At 41.7% G+C, this 21,424-nt stretch overlaps 1 protein-coding gene across 9 annotated transcripts in view; it reads left to right on the top strand.

Moving 5' to 3' along the window:
- DLC1 (DLC1 Rho GTPase activating protein) overlaps positions 1-8,501 on the top strand; it is a 281,768-nt gene extending 273,267 nt beyond the window's left edge. For all 9 annotated transcript variants that reach the window (XM_080591587.1, XM_080591591.1, XM_080591590.1 and 6 more), the window contains 7 exons: positions 91-289; positions 2,666-2,879; positions 3,231-3,345; positions 4,497-4,718; positions 5,431-5,648; positions 5,817-5,990; positions 6,557-8,501. In XM_080591587.1, coding sequence (XP_080447713.1) covers positions 91-289; positions 2,666-2,879; positions 3,231-3,345; positions 4,497-4,718; positions 5,431-5,648; positions 5,817-5,990; positions 6,557-6,677 — 1,263 coding nt within the window. In that variant the 3' untranslated portion in view covers positions 6,678-8,501. The remainder of the gene's footprint in view (positions 1-90; positions 290-2,665; positions 2,880-3,230; positions 3,346-4,496; positions 4,719-5,430; positions 5,649-5,816; positions 5,991-6,556) is intronic.
- Positions 8,502-21,424: the final 12,923 nt, after the last annotated feature.

Consider the following 21,424-nt stretch of genomic DNA (forward strand, 5'->3'; position numbering starts at 1 on the left):
ATACATAAGAGGCTAAAGAACATACTTAGATTTCAATTTTGCTATACTGAATGTAAACGTGTTTACTTTTCCATATACAATTACACTTAGGTTGGACTGTTTAGGAAATCTGGAGTCAAATCAAGAATTCAGGCTTTACGTCAAATGAATGAGAGTTCAGCAGACAGCGTCAACTACGAAGGCCAGTCTGCTTACGATGTAGCAGACATGTTAAAGCAATTCTTCCGTGACCTACCTGAGCCCCTCATGACCAACAAACTCTCTGAAACCTTCTTACAGATATACCAGTGTAAGTACTGAGATTTCTAAAGCTAAATGGCTAATTGTCATTTGTGTAGCAAGGGTGAGAGTTTCTAACACCGCTCCTTTGGGCACTACGCATGTTGCATGTGTTGGTCTTTCTCTTTCTCTAGCAGCCATTATATTTCAGGCTTCCACATAAGGAACTGATTTTTGATATTCTGACTGTATAACAATTCATAGGACAGGACAAGTTCTTTTAATTTCACCTTTCCCTCAAGTTTGGGAACAAATAAATCCTCCATCACTTGCTGTAGTTTCCTCTCTTCTTTGAGCATACTTGATACTACGGTTTGAAGATAAACTGTGTCTGATGTGGCTAAGTAGAGGGCTTGTGCAAACAGTATGTTCACAGAGTTTTGGACTTTTGAGGGGATTGAAATCCACTGAATAACTGAGGTGGGTTTTTTGTTTGTTTTTGGTTTAAAGAGCAAGATTGCCAAAGGAATTGTATTTTCTTAAGATTCATATTATTCTATCTCTCACCACAACTTTTGAAAGCAACCTTTTAAGTTGAAAACTTTTCTGTTACTAGTTTTTAGCTACTTTACTGGTAGGTGCCATAAACAGAATGTGCTTAGAATAAATAACATCAAAACATGAATTTATCAACACACCTCAAAAGAAAGAATTCATGTTGCTGGGATGTCAGGTTCAACTCCAGCTAGGGATACATTCTCTATTGTGAGTTAGATAAATCAAGTTCTGTATACATGGTTATTTTGTGCTGGATCTTTCCAAACAAGTTGCCCTTCAAAAGTTTTTTATCTTTGTTTCATTAGGAATACCTACATGCTTTATAAAAGCACTTTATTAAACTGCCAAAGATGAATTAATGTTTGGTGACCAGAAAACCCCAAAGCTTTTTGAAATATTCATGGAGGTCCAAACTCATGCACTATGGGCACTTTGATCCTCTAATACCACCCCATGTATTCTTCCCATGGTAGCACAGCTACAACACAGTTTGATAGAAAAATACTTTGTTTGAGCTATTACTGGTTTTGTGCCTTCCCTATGATGATGCAAATGCTCTATCCAGGAAATTCCTTCAGATCTCTGTAGGTGGAGGTGACAGTTTAAAATAAGAACATATGTACTGTTATTTCAGAGCACATTTTTTTGTTTGTTTGTTTCAATTCCCAAGAAAGTTTACGGAAAAAATGAATCAGACTCTCCACTTCCTTGCATATTAAACAGCAACTCTTTCTGATTTAGTGCCAGAAAAAGTTTGACACAGTATTGTAGAAGTATATTTTCCTTTCCCTTCCCTTCACAGCCGGTAGGTCTGAGGAGTCCCCAGAGGTGGTCGGGAAGTATTATCTCTGTGCAAAGCAAAGAGCCTTAAAGCAGCTGTAAATTTTGCTTCCCTGCAAAGGACAAAATTTCTCTTTGCTTTAGAGTTATGCACCAGGCATGGAATTGCCCATACAAGGCTTAAATGTGCTTTGAGCTGAGTGAGGGGAGTGAGCAGAGAACTGTAGATTTCTGCTTAAAATTGCTTTCTAAACTCACTTGCCAGCCTTATGAAATTGCTGAAGCCCAAAGCAAATACCAGTTAAATATCTGGTTAGCAACGCATGTATTATGAGCCATGCAGCCAGGGCAGTGTGGTGCTAATGATGATATAAATGCTCCAGGAGTCAGACTCTCATGTTGTATTCAGGGATGGCCTGTTGGAAATCCCTTTATAAGAAGCAGATCTGGTCTGGGTTATTTCGCTATTTGTTCCCTTCAAGTTTGGAGGAGAAGGCCTTATATAAAGACACACGTCAAATTTTTCCAATGGATGTTTGTTGTTAGTAACCAAGGAGCTGTTTAATGGTATGGGGCTTCACAGCATTGACTTTCTTTTTCCACTGCATGACTTTGAATGATCTGCTCAATAAAGCAACCCTGTGTGTTTGGTAAAGCACTTTCTGGCTATTTTATGACATCATTGTTAAAAAGATCTGCTAGCCAATTTATTTAATTAATTCACCTCTTCTCAAATGCATTTGTTTTCAATTTCTTTGAAAGCCAAAGAATTTCTAAATTGGCTGGACTGTGTTTGCTTGTTCGCTGCCTGAATCCAGGATTCTGTCATTTTAGTGCAAGTAGCTGTTGAAATTAAATCTAAAATTAACTCTGGCCTAGGCACAACTTCTTCTTGCTTGCATTTCTTGTGAGGCAGGAAATAACTGAGGGCAGTTAAACTAGTGGGTTAAAAAAAATCCTTCATGTTTCCTACGAATGGTATGCATCCTGAAGGAAATCACTTCAAACTCAAGTCAAATATTTGAAGCTGGAGTTTGCTTTGGGATGTATTCATGCTGTGTGTGTGGAAAATCAATGGGCTGATGAGAGTATTACTAATATTATGCAGATGTGCCAAAGGATCAGCGTCTCCAGGCAATCAAGGCTGCCATTATGCTTTTACCTGATGAGAACAGGGAGGTCCTCCAGATTCTTCTCTATTTCCTGAGTGATGTCACAGCTGCAGTGAAGGAGAACCAGATGACACCAACAAACCTGGCGGTGTGCTTAGCACCTTCCCTCTTCCACTTAAACACTCTCAAAAGAGAGAATTCCTCCCCAAGGTACGTCTACAGAGAGCACAGCTCATTGCTGGTGGTCTTGTTGACTCTGCCACTTTTGATCCCATTGAACACTCAGAAGGCACCAGGTGCAGAATGGTTACGTGACCCCACTTTTTTAACAGATATGTTAAAATGTTAGCTCACAAAAGGGAAGGAATGGGGGGACTCCATAGAAGTTTAGTATGAGTAGCAAAAGAAGTCGGTAACAGCATGCCAAGATCTGGTCCCAAGCAGCACTGCTCTAAATCACCAGCAGCTTCTGGAATCCTACTGTTTTCTTACTAAATGTCTCTCTTGCTCTGTGTTGCATAACTGAATTTGTGTGTGTGTACGCTCTTCTTCCCTGTGAAGGGTGATGCAACGAAAACCAAGCCTGGGAAAACCTGATCAGAAAGACCTAAATGAAAATTTGGCTGCAACCCAAGGGCTAGCCCATATGATTGCTGAATGCAAGAAGCTCTTCCAGGTAAAACACGTATCTGCAAAACCGATGAATGCAATGTTGGCCAACATGACTTAGCTTTCCATTATACAGCAGACCTAGGAACGTCTCTTCATTTTAATAAAGAGTAGTATATGATAAATAGCTTTTTAAAAAAACTTTGCATCCTTATCTGAGTGCATGCATGAATTTGAAGTGGTGCCCGATTTGTTTTGTTGACACTGGCACTCAGAAGTCATGAAGAAGTTGTGGGGTCTGGGGCATTTTTGTGACATCCTAGCTACATTTGAAATGTGTGTTCAAACTTCTGTTGTGCAGCCATGAGGATCTGTGAGCTTCAGCTCTAATTACAAAGCAAGAAGCTATTTCCAAGAATTTCAGTGCTCGCTTTATACTTAAATTCCCAAGGGAAAGCAAGACTAGGCCACAAAAGCATCCTGAACGTGACACTATCAGACTGTTGGCTGAAGGCTCCATAACAACTAAAGCACGCTCCCTCTAGAGCCCAGCATGGAGAACCAGACAAGTCTGCATCCTGGTTTTCCTCACTGTCATCAGATCTTTTCAGCACCCACAACTGAAGGCATGCCTGTCTCTCTTCTTGCAGCTGACAGCTGGCCTCTCCTTCAGTCAGTCTGCAGGATAAGCTTTGCTATGGGAATGAGTCTGAGCTGTGGAGCAAAGAAGGGATACACCACAGAAAAACTAAAAACCAAAAGACACATTGTAACTGAGGGACTAATCTGTGTCAAATCAAGGTCCCAAAGACACAAACTTTGGTATTTCTTCACATTGAGTGCTTGACCTGACAAATATATCTTTTAGAATACCATTTGCATACTAGCTCAGGTAACTTAGAGATGTAATTCCACAGGCATACCTACACATAAACATCTCTAGGCATCTCATTTTCTACCAGAGGATGTGACTACTGCCAACTTCAGAGTGAAGGAAGTAGGCAGTGAGCATCTTATCAACAGGAGAGTGCTGCAGTCTCAAGATGGTGTTTAAAAAAAAAAAAAAAAGAAAGAATAGCTGCACGTTAAAGAGCTGCAGGTGCCCCACAGCTTGCAAAACTAGTGTACCCATCTTACAGTGACTGTGAAGCTGCTAGACTAACTCTGGGATTTGGGGAGAGAGCTGCAAGAGGATGATTTGTCCTTGTCACCCCTCAGATACCTGAAGAAATGAGCCGGGGCCGAAACTCGTACACGGAGCAGGACCTGCGTCCCCTCAGCCTGGAGGAGCTCAGGGGCAACAGCAGCACCACGGAGCCCTCCGACTACCACTGCTACCTCCAGGACTGCGTGGATGACTTGCTGAAGGAAATGAAGGAGAAGTTTAAAGGCTGGGTCAGCTGTTCCACCTCAGAGCAAGCAGAACTGGCCTACAAGAAGGTATGCATCCTGTAACACTGTCCACTACTCTGGTTTTTACCTTATCTTCCCTTAATGCAAGCCACCTTTAGATGTGCGATATTACAGAAGGATATTACACCTTTATTTTCTGGATAGATTTAAGAAAAAATAATGATCTTTTGACATAGTTGCGCACTGTCTAAAAACAACATGTCTTTCAGCAGTAGTCAGAAAACATGCATTGAATTGAGTTGTCGTGTTTATCCAGCCCAGGAATGCTCACTGCGTTGCATTTACACGCCCTCGCTCACTTGTGCAAAGCCTTGACAGGCTAACTGAAGCCTCCAAGCACTTTTGTTATGCAGGCAGCAGGGATGAAGTTTCTCTGCTCTAATCTTCCCTTGATTCACAGTTCAGAGCTAGCAAAGGGAGAAGTGTTTCATTGAAATTTGAGCTAGGATATTTTAAAAAATTAATTTGGAAAATGAGGACATTTTTCTGCAGCATCACAATTTAATAGCGGTTCATGCTGGAGAACGTAACTATAATGTAAAAACCATTTGGAAGTCAGTGTGCAGATGCCTTTGGCTATTACGAAAACAACCTCAGTCTGAACTTACGACAGCCTTAGTACAATATATGTGTGTATTTGTGTGTGTATGTGTACGTGTATTTAATTTGCCGTTTTTATCCAATAATATAAAATACAAAGAAAATGCTGAACTGAGGACTCTGTGCTGATTTTCCCCAGGCATGTGAAGGTCCCCCACTCCGGTTATGGAAAACTACCATTGAAATTGCTGCCACACCAGAGGAAGTTTTAAATCGTTTACTTAAGGAGCAGCATCTTTGGGATGAAGATCTTATAGATTCAAAAGTAATTGAACCTTTGGACAGCCAGACAGATATCTACCAGTATGTCCAGAACAGCATGGCACCTCATCCAGCCAGGGACTTTGTAGTCTTAAGGTAAGACTTTTATATGCTGTAGTTTTAATATCTCCCCCCAGCAGCCTTGCTTACAGAATAGCAAGCAAGTTATGTAGGTAAAAATCTATTTATGCATGACTTGAAGTCTATTAGATGTTTGAATTCCTGTTTTTCAAAGATGAGACTTTTTTCTTCTTTTTTTCATAGAACATGGAGAACAAACTTTCCCAAAGGAGCTTGTGTGCTTTTAGCAACTTCAGTGGATCATGACCGTGCTCCAGTGGCAGGTGTCAGAGTCAATGTGCTCCTGTCTAGGTACCTGATTGAGCCCTGCGGGTCAGGAAAATCTAAGCTTACCTACATGTGCAGAATTGATTTAAGGTATGTATTTCCATTTTGTCCTTTTGTGATAGTAACTTGTCTTTTATAGTGCAAAATTTAGACAGTTCAGAAGGCTATAGCTTAGGCAGTAGTACATAGTTCTCAAATGCAAACACACAGGACTCTGAGATGTCATAAAATCATAGAATCATGGAATATCTGAGTCGGAAGGGACCCACAAGGATCAAAATTGCCTTCAGTGCATGTCTAACAATGAGGATGGTTTGTTACATTAGAAGCCCCCGATAACGTGTTCCACCACAGGTACTGGTGTGTAATCCCACCCCTTCGTCTGACAGATGTATTAGATGCAAGGACTTTCTAAGTTTAATGTTAGGTTAATGAAGCAGACCAAGTTCTCAAAAACTTCAAATAAATTTGCTGCAGTGAGGAAAAGGTTGGTTTTGAGCAAGTCTATGTATTATTAAGGCCGAGCTGAACAGTAAGCAGTAATAAAGAGATTTCCCAGTTGGGCATTTAACCAACTATATATCTATTTGATTCTAAGCTAATGCGTGCAATGTTACTGATACTTGTTTCTTTGCTACTTTTTCACCACCCATCAGGGGCCACATGCCAGACTGGTACACCAAGTCTTTTGGACACTTGTGTGCATCTGAAGTAGTTAAGATACGAGACTCTTTCACTCATCAGAGTCTTGAGAGCAAGGAAGTAAAATCCAGGTGACTACTGAAGAGGAACAGCCGTGCGCTCCACACCTCAGCAACACAGATGTTACCCAAAACTGAGGCTCATCTGCTGCAGACCATCTGAAAGTCATGTCATGAAGGGATGACAGCATGAGAACTTGACTGTGAGCATTACCATAGGACTGTGGCCATACCATACACTTTAAAGCTGCTTCCTGTCTGTGTAAGGCCTATAGTGTAGGCCTCGACTGGAATACATAGGAGGACTGTGCAAAGAAATAAGTATTGTACTATTAGATGGTTTGATTTGCTTCTGAGAAGCAAAATTCTTTAAATGCAAAATATATTATGAAATATGGTGAAGGCTCATCATTCCCATGTGAAATACTTAGCTTTATGTACATACCCATATCATTTTATTTGTAGTGCGTTGAGGGACTGGTGTATCCACTGGAATAGTTGGTACTCTTCAATGTGTTCTCACTGAGATAAGCAGAGAAAGGTTTGCACAGAGATTAAAGTGTGAATGAGTGTGTTGATGGTTGAAAGGATAGCAGAAGTTGAACTTGAAATGTGTCTGGTACACTGATAGGCAGCCAGGATGGATTTTAGTATACTGGATACAGTTGAACCTAGAATTTGACTCCTCCGTGGACCATGAGTTGCCATCCTTCCCATTTGCCAGTTCTGCATTTTCCTCAGCTCTAATGTTGTTAAAACCCCTACGCAGATGTTACAATAGGCTTGCTCTGGTTAGTGTTCACTCCTTATCCAGATGATCTTTTGGGAGTGATTAGCAATTCTATAGCAATTTTAAGTAAATATACTTTCAAGCAACACCGCAGCTTAGAACTGAAATGCTTATGCAATGGTCAAGAGAGCCAGTAATCTCAATTGTTATATTGCCTAAAAAATGTTTGTTGCTTTTACTCCTATCTGTGTTAACTATATGTGTTTTAATGAGCTTTTATGTATATTACTGTCTTCTAACACTCAAGAGGAAAAAGTAAACACTGGAGTCCTGGTGTTGGGATGTGGCAGGACTCCTGCAGCAGCAGGCAGAGTGTGGTGGGCAGGAAGGGAAGATTTGTAAGAGTTTGTTCCCTTTCTCTCTCTCCTGTGCTTGTTTTTCTATAAGCTGCACGTTAATGTGAACAGAACCTGAATGTTAGTAATTTGGAGGGTTGTATTTGGGGGCAGAGAGGAAGGTGGGACTTTTTTCTTGTTTTTGTTTGTTTTTAAACCCTTTGGGATGTTCTCCCCTCTGCGACAATCAAACTACATGAACTGTAGGAAGTCTTGAGGTCCTCTGGAAAGGTGTCTTTATGTAGGTTTTACTGTAAAGGTAAGGATTTGCGTTCGAGGTGCAGTATTAAGTGATAAATGTATTTTGTGGCTAGGGTATGAATGAGTTGCAAGATGGAATTTTGACTGAGACTTTGTTACCATTGTCAGTATTATTTTAAGCTTTTTGAAGAAGATTTTTTTTATTATGGCAAATAATGTAGTACTTCCAGTAACAATGTTCCTCATGAGTAGGAAAGCCTTGTATATTCTTCTACATCAAACACTTTTGAATTTGTAAAATTGTATGTTGTACATACCATTCTATTGTAAACATGTATACTTGCCCACAGTGTACTGTCAAACATAGATAAAGCATGATAAAGATTATTTAAAATATACCTGTATTTATACCTCAGATATTCTTTTTGGGTTTTTGTACCTCAAGTATGTTTTCTATTGTAAATGTGCTTTACATGACTATGATCTAAGTGAGAGAAAGGAAAATGTTTAACTTGCTATAGATGTCTGTACAGAATATACTCAATAAGTGCACTATTAAATGTTTAAAATTGGAGAAGTGTAATATTTTTATTTTTTTCTGCATCCTTCCGTCCCCTCTCATGTCTACAGCCTGTTTCTGAGAGCAGAACCAACACCCTCAGTGATTTCTCCAGTCTTACCTGCATCCCCAGCCTAGGCTCAAAGCCTGCAAAGGGCAGTTCACACCAATGGGAGTCACTTTGAGATGGCATAATAAGATGCTCTTAAGTGTTTTGACAAAGCACAAAGTTCCTTAAAACTTTAACGATGACGGGTTAAAGGGAAAACCTTCCTCGGTGAGGCCCATTTGGGAAAGTTTGCTGTCTTCACATATCAAAAACTGACCTGCACCTATATCCAAACTTCTAGCCTGCTGCGTCTTTCCACAGTAGGCCTTTTGTACTTAATGAGCTGTAGGCACCAGGGTGCAGCTTCATGTGGGTCATTAACATGGCTAGCAAAGTACATCAAAATCATTTAAAAAGTAGCAATCAGTAACCTTAAAGGAACTGATATTTTTAAAGAAGAATGATGAATGAGAAAAGTATCTTTGATTTCAGAGAAGTCTGTTCTTTATTGGGGTGGTTCATGTTCTTTATCTGGCTTTTCATGGTTAGGAAAGGCACTTTGCTTGCTGTTGATTCTTTAGATACTGCTGGCAAATTCCGAGCTCCTCTGCCCTCTCCCAGACCACTATTTTTGATTGCTAAAGGCAGTTACCTGCATAATTTTAAAAGTTTCGGAAGACACACCTCCATGATGGTGGACAGCTGGACAAAAATGGTCCCTGGTCAACAGATTTGTGTGTGTAATTTAAAAGCAGAAGGAAACCTGTTTTGCCGCTGTTGTATAGCAAGGCACTCTTGGATTTAACGGGAAGCAAAGTAAACTAGTTGATAAACTAGTATATGTAATACTAGTATAGTAATAGCATATGTAATGCTGAAAAATAATTCACCACTCTCCTATTTCTTACAGTGAGAAAGTGGGCAAGGAGATTTCTGCAGTCATGGGTTCTTGTAAAAAAAAAAAAAAAATTCAAGTGTGAAAGTAATTGGAGAAAGTGAAATGAAGCCAAAAAGAAGGCCAGGAGGATATACAAACAACTGACTAAGGTGAAAAATGGAGCCAAAGACAGCTGTTAATTCAAGCAACTTTAGAAAGTTTTTAAAGTCTTAGCCAACAGAAATATAATTTGGGCATCCGAAAGAGGATTTTGATTTGTGAGGCTTGTCTGACACAGTAACGGGAATGAGACTGCTGCTTTTCAGTCAGCAATGCCATCGTACTCTTTCTCTACCTGAGCATCCTGAAGTCCAGATCACTGCCAGTTCCCCCTCTTCTGCTGCAGGAGCAGTGGAAGACTGCTTCCCAGTCTGGCAAAAAATAAACCCCTTGCTGTCATGGCACTGCTTCTCACACACCAGAGAGTCTTTTAGAGAGCCTTCCTGATAAGGGACTGGAATTTGTTTGGCTGTTACAGGATCTCTTTTCCTTCTCAAGTCCAAACTAAAAATAAATTAAAAAAAACAACCTGCACTTTTTTTAAAGCCACATCTTTCTTTACAGTCCTGGATCCTTGGAGCAAGAAGAGCAAGGACATACCCAAAAAAAGTCATCATTATACAGAAAAATAAATTTTTAAGCACACTAGTGCGCTGCATAGTCCTCAGGCAAGTTAATACTCTGCATTATGATTAAAATGTGCTTAGGTTACTTTCAAATTTCCATTTACCTAAATGTCTAAAACATAAGTTAATTTTGACTTATCTAAATAGCTTCAAGCTCCTGAAAGTTTTGGGTATTTGGGGGAATATTTTTGCAGATGTCCACGCTGCAGTTGGACAATCTTAAGTCAAATTTCTGTGGCTGTGTTTTTTGCCAGGTGTCCCTCACACTGGCTCTTGCTCGGACAGTCCCCTGCATGAAGCAGCACTTGCTGCAGGGTGAGCACAGGCTGGGTCCCAGTTCACTTCTGGCAGATGGCTGGTGCAGCCGATGGCACACACAGAGTCCCACAAGTGGCACGGATCCAGCCTGCTGCGTGCTTCCTTACTTTGATATTCAGCACTGCTTTCTGAAAAAAACGAAATGGGAAAAGTCATCTTTTCACTGTCATTCATTCCTCGTCATTCCTCAAGTATTGCACTCCACAGTTAAATATTTATAAAGCTGTAAATAATCACTGGCAATGTCACTAATACACACACACAGTCTGGGACCAAAGTGAGTCTTAGAAATGATTCAAAACAGTACCATCAAGACCTTAGAGAGAGCAGGACCTACTATACATCTATCCACAATAGTCTGTGCAAGGGGGTAGTCAGTATGCAACCCATGCAATCCATGACTCCATAATCCAGGCTACGTAATCAAAGGTAGATGCTTCTGCTTAATACATATGAAAATTAAATGCTATACACAGATCTTACTGCTAAGTGCCAGAAGCGAAGTGCCCTACAGTCATATGAAACCAGGATAATGGTTTAATAGACCAATGCATTAAATTTGCAAAGACAAAATGCTAATTCCTTTATGTTATACCATTACTCGTCAATGCAGCCATTGACTGCATCCATTATAGGAGGAAATACTAAATATTTCTGAAAAATTACTTTTGGGTATTTCTCATCTGTCAGTCCAGAGCTATTTCATTTCTCTAGAAATAAATAAATAAATAAATAAATAAATAAAACCAATGTCTAAAATGATGACTAGCGTAGCACTAGAGATGAAGTGCTGTTCTTGTTATTGATGATAATATGCAGTTTTGCATCTGTGCTTCTTTTGCATTGAGCACTATCTCAGACACTTCAGGCTTGCACAATTTCCCCTCCCCTCCCTACCACCCTACTCTATTTTTCTGATTGCCTGAGGCTTCCAGAGTGCTTGCAAGAAATGAATTTCCAAGCTGAGGCCAGGGACTGTAAAGAGCAGTGAAGGATGGGAAAGGATTCAAAGAAGAAGAAAAAAATCCATCAAAAGAGATTAAGGCATTGAAGGGGTACATTTATACAGAAAGATTCAATACACATAATCTGGCCACTAGACAAGAGGGATGTAGTAAATGTCTACTCGCACTGGAAGGTCATAAAAACATAGAGGAAGAGTTCAGACTGGCTGAGTGGGTGTACAAGTTGGGATAAAAATTTCTTAATGGAAAATCTGAGGCAGAAGGAAAGGAAAAGACATTTTCCACACAGCAAGAGGTCTTTGAGGCTGTGGGACAATTTCTCCCTGAGAAGCAAGAGCATAAGTCATTTAAAGCGTCACAGGCTACTACCCTGGAATCATTCTTGTGCTAATTTCCATAAAGCATCATGAACACCTAAAAGAGAGCCTCTTCTCACCATTTGACACGATTACAGGATTTACAGACCACTGGTTTCCATCCGCAAGTGTCAGGTAATGCTGCCCTCCCAAGCAGGAAACAACATGGTGTCAAAAACAAAGTCACCATGAAGTAAACCAATTATTTAAGAAGCTGCTAATGAGCAAGTCTTTCTGTACAAGTTACATTGGAGGCTGTGGCTTGCAGTGTGCTTATGTTTTGCAGAAGTGCCTCTTTGTTTAAATAAGAAGATACAATGCCTCCATGCTATGTCAAGAACGTGAAGATTGGCATGGGACTTGGTAGATCTGGATGATGGTTGGCCTTGATGATCTTGAAGGTCTTGTCCATCCTCTATAAATGTGTGATTCGGTGGGGACGTTGCCTGAGAACTGGGACAGTCTTTGCTTTTCTAACATTTACTCAAAACCCAGCCCAGGTAGGAAGCTGTGCTAGCATGCTTTGTTCATACCCACTACAGGCCAATTATCTTTGTTCGACAGCTCACACTGAGCTACGGAGGCAGTAGGTGTCATCCCACCCTGGTTTATTCAGGGCTGAACAGAAATCTCTCCACTGTGGCTCAGCTTAGTGGGATGGTGCACACAGCAACTAGAAAGAGGGAGTCCGTCCCTCTCTATAACGCTCTCCTTCCTGCAGTCTGGCAGCGAGGGAGAGGGGAGGTGAACGAGGTAGGGTAGGTGTGGGAAAAGGAGCTAAAATCAGGAGCTGAAAGTCAGCAGGAAGACCCATAACTAATAAGCACAATCTCCCTAGAACAGTGGGTATTAAATCCATTATTCCATAGGCTCGATCTTTGGTTTTGTTATTAAAAGGAGAAGAAAAAGCCTATCAGTAGGTGCATACCCTTCTCCAGACACACGTCTTCATTAGCTCAAGTAATAAAAGAGTGATGTGATGGGTCTGAACACCATCGTTGCTTCTGACCCATTTCTTAAGATTTTGTAATAATAAAAAGGGAGAAGTCCCCTCGGAGCAGAATTCTTCCTGCCATCCCCACATTAAAAGAATATTGCTATTCCAAAAATCAAATATAAAGAAGCAGTGTTTAAAGTGCCAGTGCAATTGACTTATGTTCCTCATGTTCCAGGGAGCTCAATTAAATAATATTTTCCATGATGTGACAGCCAGTCTCCACAAGTTGTTGAGATAAGCCTGTTGCAAGAATGAATGCAGGATGATATAGCAGAGATGGTTAAGGTTTGAGGGGGCTTGGGCCTCAATTACTGGAGAAGGTGGAAGACCACTAGCAAGTGAAATGAGAATTTGAGGAAAATGTGGCTTCAGTTAAATCACTTAAATGTCACTTTAGAGGACTGATACCTTTTAAATAAGCCAGCTAGTAGCAAAAACAGATCATGTTCATAGCACAGCCCAGACTAAGATGGTGTGCAGAGTGTCAGCAATAGCAGAAGCGCTTTTCTAAAAGGAAGATGAGGAGTCAGTTGGCTAAACATTGCTGACATTTCTAGCATCCCATTAAGTGGCACAGCAGTCTGGAATATCTATTCATAACAAACCACAGGTCACCTGGTCAGAATTCACCATTGTTTCAAAAAACAAAAAAGCCTACAAAGCTGGAACTAAATTAAAAGCAGTACTTAAGTAAAAGCAAGAAAATGGTGAAATTTTGCAACCCATCAACAATTTTGTTCACCAGCAGATATCAGTGAAAATTGCTTTGTGATGCATTGAAAAACAATTTTGAAAGCCTTATTAGTCTTTCTTGAAGAGAGAAGGAGGTCCATTGAGGTAATGTGTCTGGAAAACAGCACCTGCTCTCCCTCTACATACCATTACATGGCCAATACCTATTACCTGAGAGGAGCATATGCCAAATAATGAAATGAGAAATCCTACCTCTGTGCCACGCTCCTCATTGGATCAAATGCTACATGCAGCATAGAAACACATATTTCTGATGGCATTGTATAAGTATTCAATTAAAGTGCAAATAAACCACATTTAGAAGGGGGCATAACTGCTCATGGATTCCAGGGCCGTAACAAAGTGCTCAGCAGCACTGATGTTACACACTGCTTGGTCTTCAGCCTCCCTGATTTGGCTTTGGAGGCCTCAGCAAACACAGCAAACTGTGTTTGGAGGCCTTTTAAGAATGACCTTGAGCAAGTAGAAAAGTAGAGAAGTTTTCTTGATTAGTGCCTGAACCATAGACTAAAAAAAAATATAATTAAAAAAAAATAAAATATCATATTTGATCTTTTCCCCTTTCCAGTCTACAAGAATAAATGTCGTATATAAAAATAGCATCCAACTTCTAGGTAGAGCACATGCCTCACGGTGTTAAGTACGAACTGCGTCAGGCAGAAGTGTTAACAAACTACGTTCAATTGTCAGACTTACTGAGACAGGGAGAGAAGAGAGGCTGGGCCCCAGGCACCTTCCCCAAAAAGGCAGGACAGATGAGGGCAGGGATGGCCCATCCATGGTGGTGATCCAGTTCAGAGGCCCCGCCACTGAAAGCTTCAGGGATTTCAGCAGGCCAGACATGGCTAACAGACTGTTAGCATCTATTTGAGAAAAACACGAGCAACTGGCAGGCCTAGGAGAGTTTGAAGCATCTAAAGTTTTAGACTTAGTTAGAACCACCCCAACCCCCATTTAGTGCTAGGGGCAGAGCCCAGAAGCACAGAGTCAGAGCTTCACCAACTCATCTCAGCAACAAAGGCAACATAAGCTGATTTCTGGAAAGGTCAGCCGTCAGCTCTGCTACAGCAGTAATTATTTTCAGAACATCATTAACGCTTGTCATTCACTATTTAAGTCTTCAGAGGTGGTGGTTTGTTTTAGGATTGTTTTTTTCAGAGCTTGGAGACAAATACATTTAAGGAAGTTCCTCCTTCTTTTTTCATGCTTCATTTTCTGCACCCACCACTAATTTCTTGCGCTTACCTATGAACACATTCTTCACAGGAGGCCTCAGGAGCATTCCTGTGCTGTGTTCTGAAGTGGTTTGCAATGGTCACTGTCAGAGACAGGGCTGGTCTGAGCCGATGGGCAGCATGGCCTGGGACAGGACAGGATACATACTGTGCTCCTGCTTGTAATGCAGTGTGCACAAAGGCTGCTTTTCCTTTTAATTTCTTGATAACTGATATATATATGTATTTACCATTTATACACCATATGTTTACTGATTTAGAAGTTTGTTTTGTTGTTGTTGTTGTTGTTTTTTTAGTCTTTGTGCAACTATTTTATTTAAGCTTCTTTCCTGTGCCTCCTCTTCCTCTTTGCTAAATGGCTAAAACATTTTCCAGAGCCAGACACTCCATGCAGTGGTTTGCTGACTTCTGGTGAAAGAGCTGCTGCCAAATTTTATAAAGAATGTTCCTCGGGGCACAGGGGGGCGGGAAGTATCCTTCATGGCCTCTGTTTTCTTCCCATATTGTTTAACAAACAAGCAAGCTGCCCTGCAGTCGCTCTGACCCCTATTTAGACACATCCCTTTCAAGCAGCAACACAAATGTACTAGGAAGGAAGTGCCGTCACGGCCCTTAGAAAAGATGGAGGGACATAAAGGCAAACATTGTGTAGCTAAACAAACAGGCTTGCTCTTCTGTCCTTCTCTTCTGCCCAGTTCTTACAGGAATCATTCCCAGGAGTTTGGGCACTCAAAACTCCAGTATTTCCCAGGTTTTGCAGCACTCGGTTCCCCACCAGTTCCTGTTCCTACTGCTCTGCCACACATTTCTGAGTTAAATATGAATGAATAACCCCATTTATTAGCATAAATGGGAACCCAGCCCAGGCTCCAGGCTTAAGCCCGTCCCTCAGTCTGGTTTCCCAGGTGGACCTCAAGTCCTGCTGTGCCTCAGTTTCCCTACTTAGACTTGTCCAGCTTTTCAAGGCATAAAAAAAAATACATTTTTTGCTTCGGTAATCATGAGTAAAAACTTCAGGTTTTACAAGAAGTTGGAACAAAAATACCTAGAGGCCAAGCTGAGAAGAAGGTTTCCTTTGAGCTGCTTCTCGCCTATGCACAACTCCAAAAGATTTCTAAATCAAATTACTTTTGATAGACACGAGATGAAACAGATATGCTATTAACCCCATTGGGAAGCTCGAGCATAAAGGTAAAGGTTTGCGAACTACGGATGCAACTATGCTATTTGAAAAACAACCTCAATATTGCACGTTAATCACAGGAACAAGTTGTGACACATCAGAGCTGACAAACCTGGTTTAAAAAATGCTTAAATGAACCAGGGGAAAAAAAGAAAATATGGTAATTCAGAAGATTATGAGGATGATTTTTAAAGTATTTCCCCGTTTGTTTGGTAACTTCCATTCACAGTACTCCCAGCTTGGTAAAACCACAGGTGGATGTTTACCTCGAAGCAGTTACTGAGCCTGAAGGCAGCAGGTTGCAGCAGGAGCAGGGCCCAAGGCTAAGCCCCTTGGGCCGCTGTGGGTGCCCTCTGCCCATCAGGCCTGTCACGGCATACCAACCCTCAGGGCTGCTTCCCAACAGCCAAAAGAAAGCAGGGGAGGTTTAGGTTGGAAATGAGGAGACATTTCTTCTCAGAAAGAGCAGTCAGGCATTGGAACGGGTTGTCCAGGGAAGTGGTGGAGTCACCGTCCCTGGGGGTGTTCAAGGAAAGGTTGGGCCTGGTGCTTGGGGACATGGCTTAGTGGGTGACATTGGCGGGAGGGGGACCAGATGACCTGGAGGTCTTTTCCAACCTTAATGATTCTGTGATTCTAAGGGAAATCCCACTGTCAGCAAAGCCCTGGCCTGGCTGTAAGAGCACGGTCCTGTTTGCAGTCTCCACTCAGGCCCTGCAGCCAGCCCAGCCCAGGTTTCTCGACTTTGTTTAAAACTTGCACAGGAGAGCAGCCCAAGCATTTGCAGAGGATTTGTCAAGAGCATTGCTCTGCCCTCGCTTGTAGCTCTGTGTCGTAGCGCCATGCAGGAGAGCAGACAGAAAGCAGAGCTGGGTCTGGTCGTCATCAGGCGCAGACGGCGATACGTGCGCATCTGTGCCTGAGGAACCACCCATCACCGCTGATGGATGGCATCGTGTCCAGCTAGCTCCTTAAAGAGATAAGGCCCAGTATATTTTTGTTATCAGCTGTGCTCAGATTTGTACTGCTAAAAAAAATAAAAATGGGGGGAAATAATATTTTTAAGAAAATCAGGTTATTATTTTATACCTATTATCATGATCCGGGGATCATAAATTAGGATAGAAAATGTACATACTGTCTGAAATTGTTTCAAGTCATGAAACAGAATAGGCTACAAGACAATCTTTGTAAGGAGATGTTTCTTAGGGTGCTGCTCCTTAGGGCTCACCACTCTAAAAATACTATTTTTGTTCTTTACCTTAACTGTTGATCAAGCATGCTTTATGTGATTTTGGGATGTACACTTGACAAAACACCAACAACCCCCCAAAGCTTTCAAATGACACACACACAAAATAAAAATAAAAATAAAATCTCCAGTTGACCTCTGTAAAACATAGCAGCCGCAGGCAGAAAGCTGAACAGCAATGGCTCCTGAAATCATTTGCTGCCACAGCCCTGCTATTTTCTACTTTGGCACTTTTTGTCCTTGTAGAGCCTGTGAGCTCTCTTTTTGGGACAGTTTCCTGCTGCTCACGTGCTTTGCCTGTTTGTGATGATCCTTGCAGAGCCAGCACTGCAGCTGGTCCAGGCTCAGTCCTTGGTACCTCACACCCTTCTCCTGCCCCAGTGTGATGCAAAACCTTCCACAGACACTCGCAGAGCTCAGTCTAGGTGGCCTCGTTTGCTTATAGACTGGATTGTGTTTAGCAGTACTTGGAGGTAAGGGTCCTGTCATCACCCTCTTGGAAAGCTTGAGTTCCCCACAGCCATCCTCTCCCCTGAAATGCAAGAGTTTCTGCTGGAGGGGGAATTGTCCAGAAGTTTCCCTGGCTGTGACAAGAGGAGAACTCGATCAGAACCTGATCAGAAATTACATATAAGCCTTGCTAGTTATTCTCAAGCACAGAGATTTAAGTTACTAAACAAGGCACCCACAAATTTAGGGTCATTAGAAAGTATTTTTCTGTTCTAAGATATTTGACAATTTTTGCCCAAAAGCAATAAAACCTTTAGCTTCTGATGTGCCCTATCCCATGATTCAGCTGCTCCTGGTGAACTGGGACCCACTCAGGAAAGAACTATTGTTCTCAATTCATTTATAAGGTTTTAAGAGGGCAAGTACACAGAGAATGAACTACAACAGCACAGCATTTCTCCAGAGCTGCTTCCCACTGATACCACATGCCCAAGTGTTTCAGAAGTGCTTGAGAAAGCAAATGAGGCAGCCTTACTTGACCACTTATCCTCTGAGGAGTCAGCCACTACTCAACATGGCATTTCTGTGTCTGGTAAAAATAAATTAGACATTCAGAAACATGTTTTTGTCTGACATTTCCCATGATACAGCTATGACAGAGGGAAAAGATTTACTTTCTTTCTCAGTAAACATGAACAAGCCTGGACCTACAGCTTCATGGATGGAGATAATCTTTCTTTTGGTAATTGCATGGACTGTCCAAATTGGCTCATCCTGTGTTTTTGGTAGACACCCATCAAGGTCCTGCAGTGACTTCAGAAGAACAGTGACAGTACTGATCCCTTTCTGAGGCTTTTCAACAGCTAAATTTAACACAGTCCTGTGTATGTACTAATAATGCTGCACCTTAGGATTCAGTCCCAGTGCCTTTAAAATGAGGGGAAAAACACATGATAGGACATTTAGCACCAGCAACTCTCCTCTGAGTACTCTGCAAGAGCCGACCCCATGTTAAGTTTACCTTGTACTCTCAGAACCTCACAGCAATTTCTAACTTTCTTTAATCGAACGGATATGTACACACCCAGATTGCACATTTTGCACCACTTCCCTGCTCTCTTCCAACACAGAAGACATATCAGCAAGTTGAGCAGGTGCCTGGCTTCAGCTAAAAGCCGATCTACCATCACCAGATCCTTCCTTCTGCTTTGCAATGGCATGGGGGTTGCGGATAATCAGGGGCAGCTTTATCAGGATTTAACTGAGAAGATTTATTATATAAAACTGGATGCATTCAGTGACAAAGGAACATGGCTGCTACTTCATCTCCTGCCCTCCCCGCAGCTCCCAGGTGACACTTTGCCCCAAGGGGCTCTCTGTCCCCTGGCTGTCAGCTCTGGGACAGCTGCAGGCTCTCCGAGGAGGACAGAATAACGATGGAGGAAGCTGCTCATTAAAGATAACCCAAACTCTCCCTTGGTCATTTTTCCTCATCACTGCTCCACAGACGATAAGAAATATACCCCCTTGAGAGAGTCACATGCAACACCTATAAATTAATCCCAGTCCAGATAAACCCACTGAACTAGCTCAGAGGGTATTTATAGCTGAGACATGGCTTCCTCAGGGGATTACAGACACCAAATCAGTGCAGTTGTTCTAAAAAATCAGAGAAAACTGTTTCTTTCTCCTTCTCCTCAAGTGTAGTGAGCTCCTTTCACCACCAAATTGCAAGTATGAAATTCCCTGTCAAATGCAACCGGCTGGCTGAAATAACTTCTTGTTTGTGTAGCTGCGAGGCCATGTCCAGAAATCCTGATGCTCACTAACGACACAGGCATATTCACATGATAAAAATACAGTAGCATTAATAACTTGTGCTGGCATGCCCGCACCATCACCAGGGCTTCACATAAATACATAACTCACTCTATAGATTTGTTTCGGAGTCTTTTTCTATCTGATTATGTCTCCAGGCAGATCATTGTCTGTACAGACACAGTAATTAAGGATCGGTAATTCTGTCCTGTGGCCAATATTCCCTACAGGAAGAGGCATGGGATGGGTTTTCAGCCACTTGGCATTTCAGAGGCTCACTGGAAGCTACTAGAAAGCTATCGAAGGAGAACAGCCAGCAAGCATTCCCATCGCAGCATCTCCACAGGAGAAAGTGGCTGCCTTGAAGACCTCTATACGAAACAGTTTTATTTACACAGCTCCACAGAGGCAAATGGAAATGTGCAGCTCCCATCTGCTGAACCGGGGACGAACGGTGGGAGCCAGAACTTCCCTCATGCCTCCTTCTCAAACAAGTATGTTGCTGCTCCGTTTCTTGGGAACGAGCTGGATACACACAGGAAAACAAAGGAGGGTTCTCGAATCTCTGAGGTACGTGTCATAGAAATAGCAAATAAATAAAACTTCATAAATAAAAATATCTTTCTGGAATGATTTCACAGAGGTGAGAATTTGAACGGTGAAACAAAACTGACTGCCAGAGATCCTGAGTTTTAGTCCCATATATAAGAGCCAAGGTTTCTGTCAGCTGGGAAGAAATCGTGGATGTTTGTGAACAGCAGGAGGAGAGCACAACCTCAGAGCAGCACAGATTCCAGCACCAGACATCACTCTTTAGTAGAGTTACTATTTTAATCACTTACTTACAACTTTAACACAATCAGCTAGTTTTGTTGAGTTTGGGTTCCTGTAGTTTTCTTAAAAGCGAAGCCACACATGGCAGCGTAGGCATGATGTCCCCCGTGGGTGCTCCTGGCTCATCCTGAGAGCATCAGCCACTTCCTCCAGCCCCACAGTACCACAAAAAATACCTCTTTGTAAATAAGCTCTAAGAACTTTTTGACTGAAAAAAATATAAGGGTTTGGTTTGAAACACATCAGACTAAGGAACAAAAGCATAAGGCTTGAAGGAGGGGTAGGCAAGAGCTACTTAGCTTAGGTAAGTAACTAAATAACTGAGGGGCAGAGGGAAAGGTAGTGAACCAGAGTCTCTCCTCCCCTTGGCAATCGCTTTAGGTTTATCCTGCTGCACCCTTCCTGCACTCTCAGACCTCTCCCAAGAACATTTCCATGCCTTGCACTGTCTTAAAGGGTGCTCTCTTTTCTTTAATGCAGTGGCAGTTCAAAGGCTTGATGTTTTGAGCTCCCTTGAAAATTGTTGGAGTTGGCTTTCCATTGCAACAAGCGGTAGCTGAGGCATCCTCCCCGTGAAGAGGTCAGATCCTGCTGCTGCTGGCTCAGGACTGACATTAAATTACAAAATGGAGACTCTGCAGACCACGCCAGCCCGCTCCTGCTCTTCCTCCCTGCTTTCTGGTTTCCCAGAACTGCTTGCTCATGGATGGACTGAACCAGGCTTGGAGTTTGTGGGGTTTCTCTTGACTGCTGCTAAATGAAAAATGTAAAGCAAATAAGAAAACACAGAGGCACAAGTAAAATAAAAAAATCATCTATTCAGTCTCAGTCTTTCAAAATACTTCTGGTTGGTGGCTCACAAAAGTAACTATTTTTGGAGTACTTCTACATCTGCATTTTGCTCTCAATTTTTGTCTGCAGACAGCCCTTACTTACCCAAAGAAATAGATTGACTGACACCTAGTGGAAAACTGAAGCTTTCTTTTCTCGTATTCTGCTGAGTGGAACATTTTAGGCAGTATTTAAATGGACTCAGTATATATTACCATTATTGTAGAAAACAATAACATTACCACCTGCATTTTACCTTTATTTTATTAGCGTATACAGATATTCAGTATAATCACAGGCAGGACAATCAACAGCAATTCATTTAAAATACACA

This window comes from Anser brachyrhynchus (assembly GCF_964034855.1).
Source record: "Anser brachyrhynchus genome assembly, chromosome: 4".
Taxonomy (NCBI): Eukaryota; Metazoa; Chordata; class Aves; order Anseriformes; family Anatidae; genus Anser; species Anser brachyrhynchus.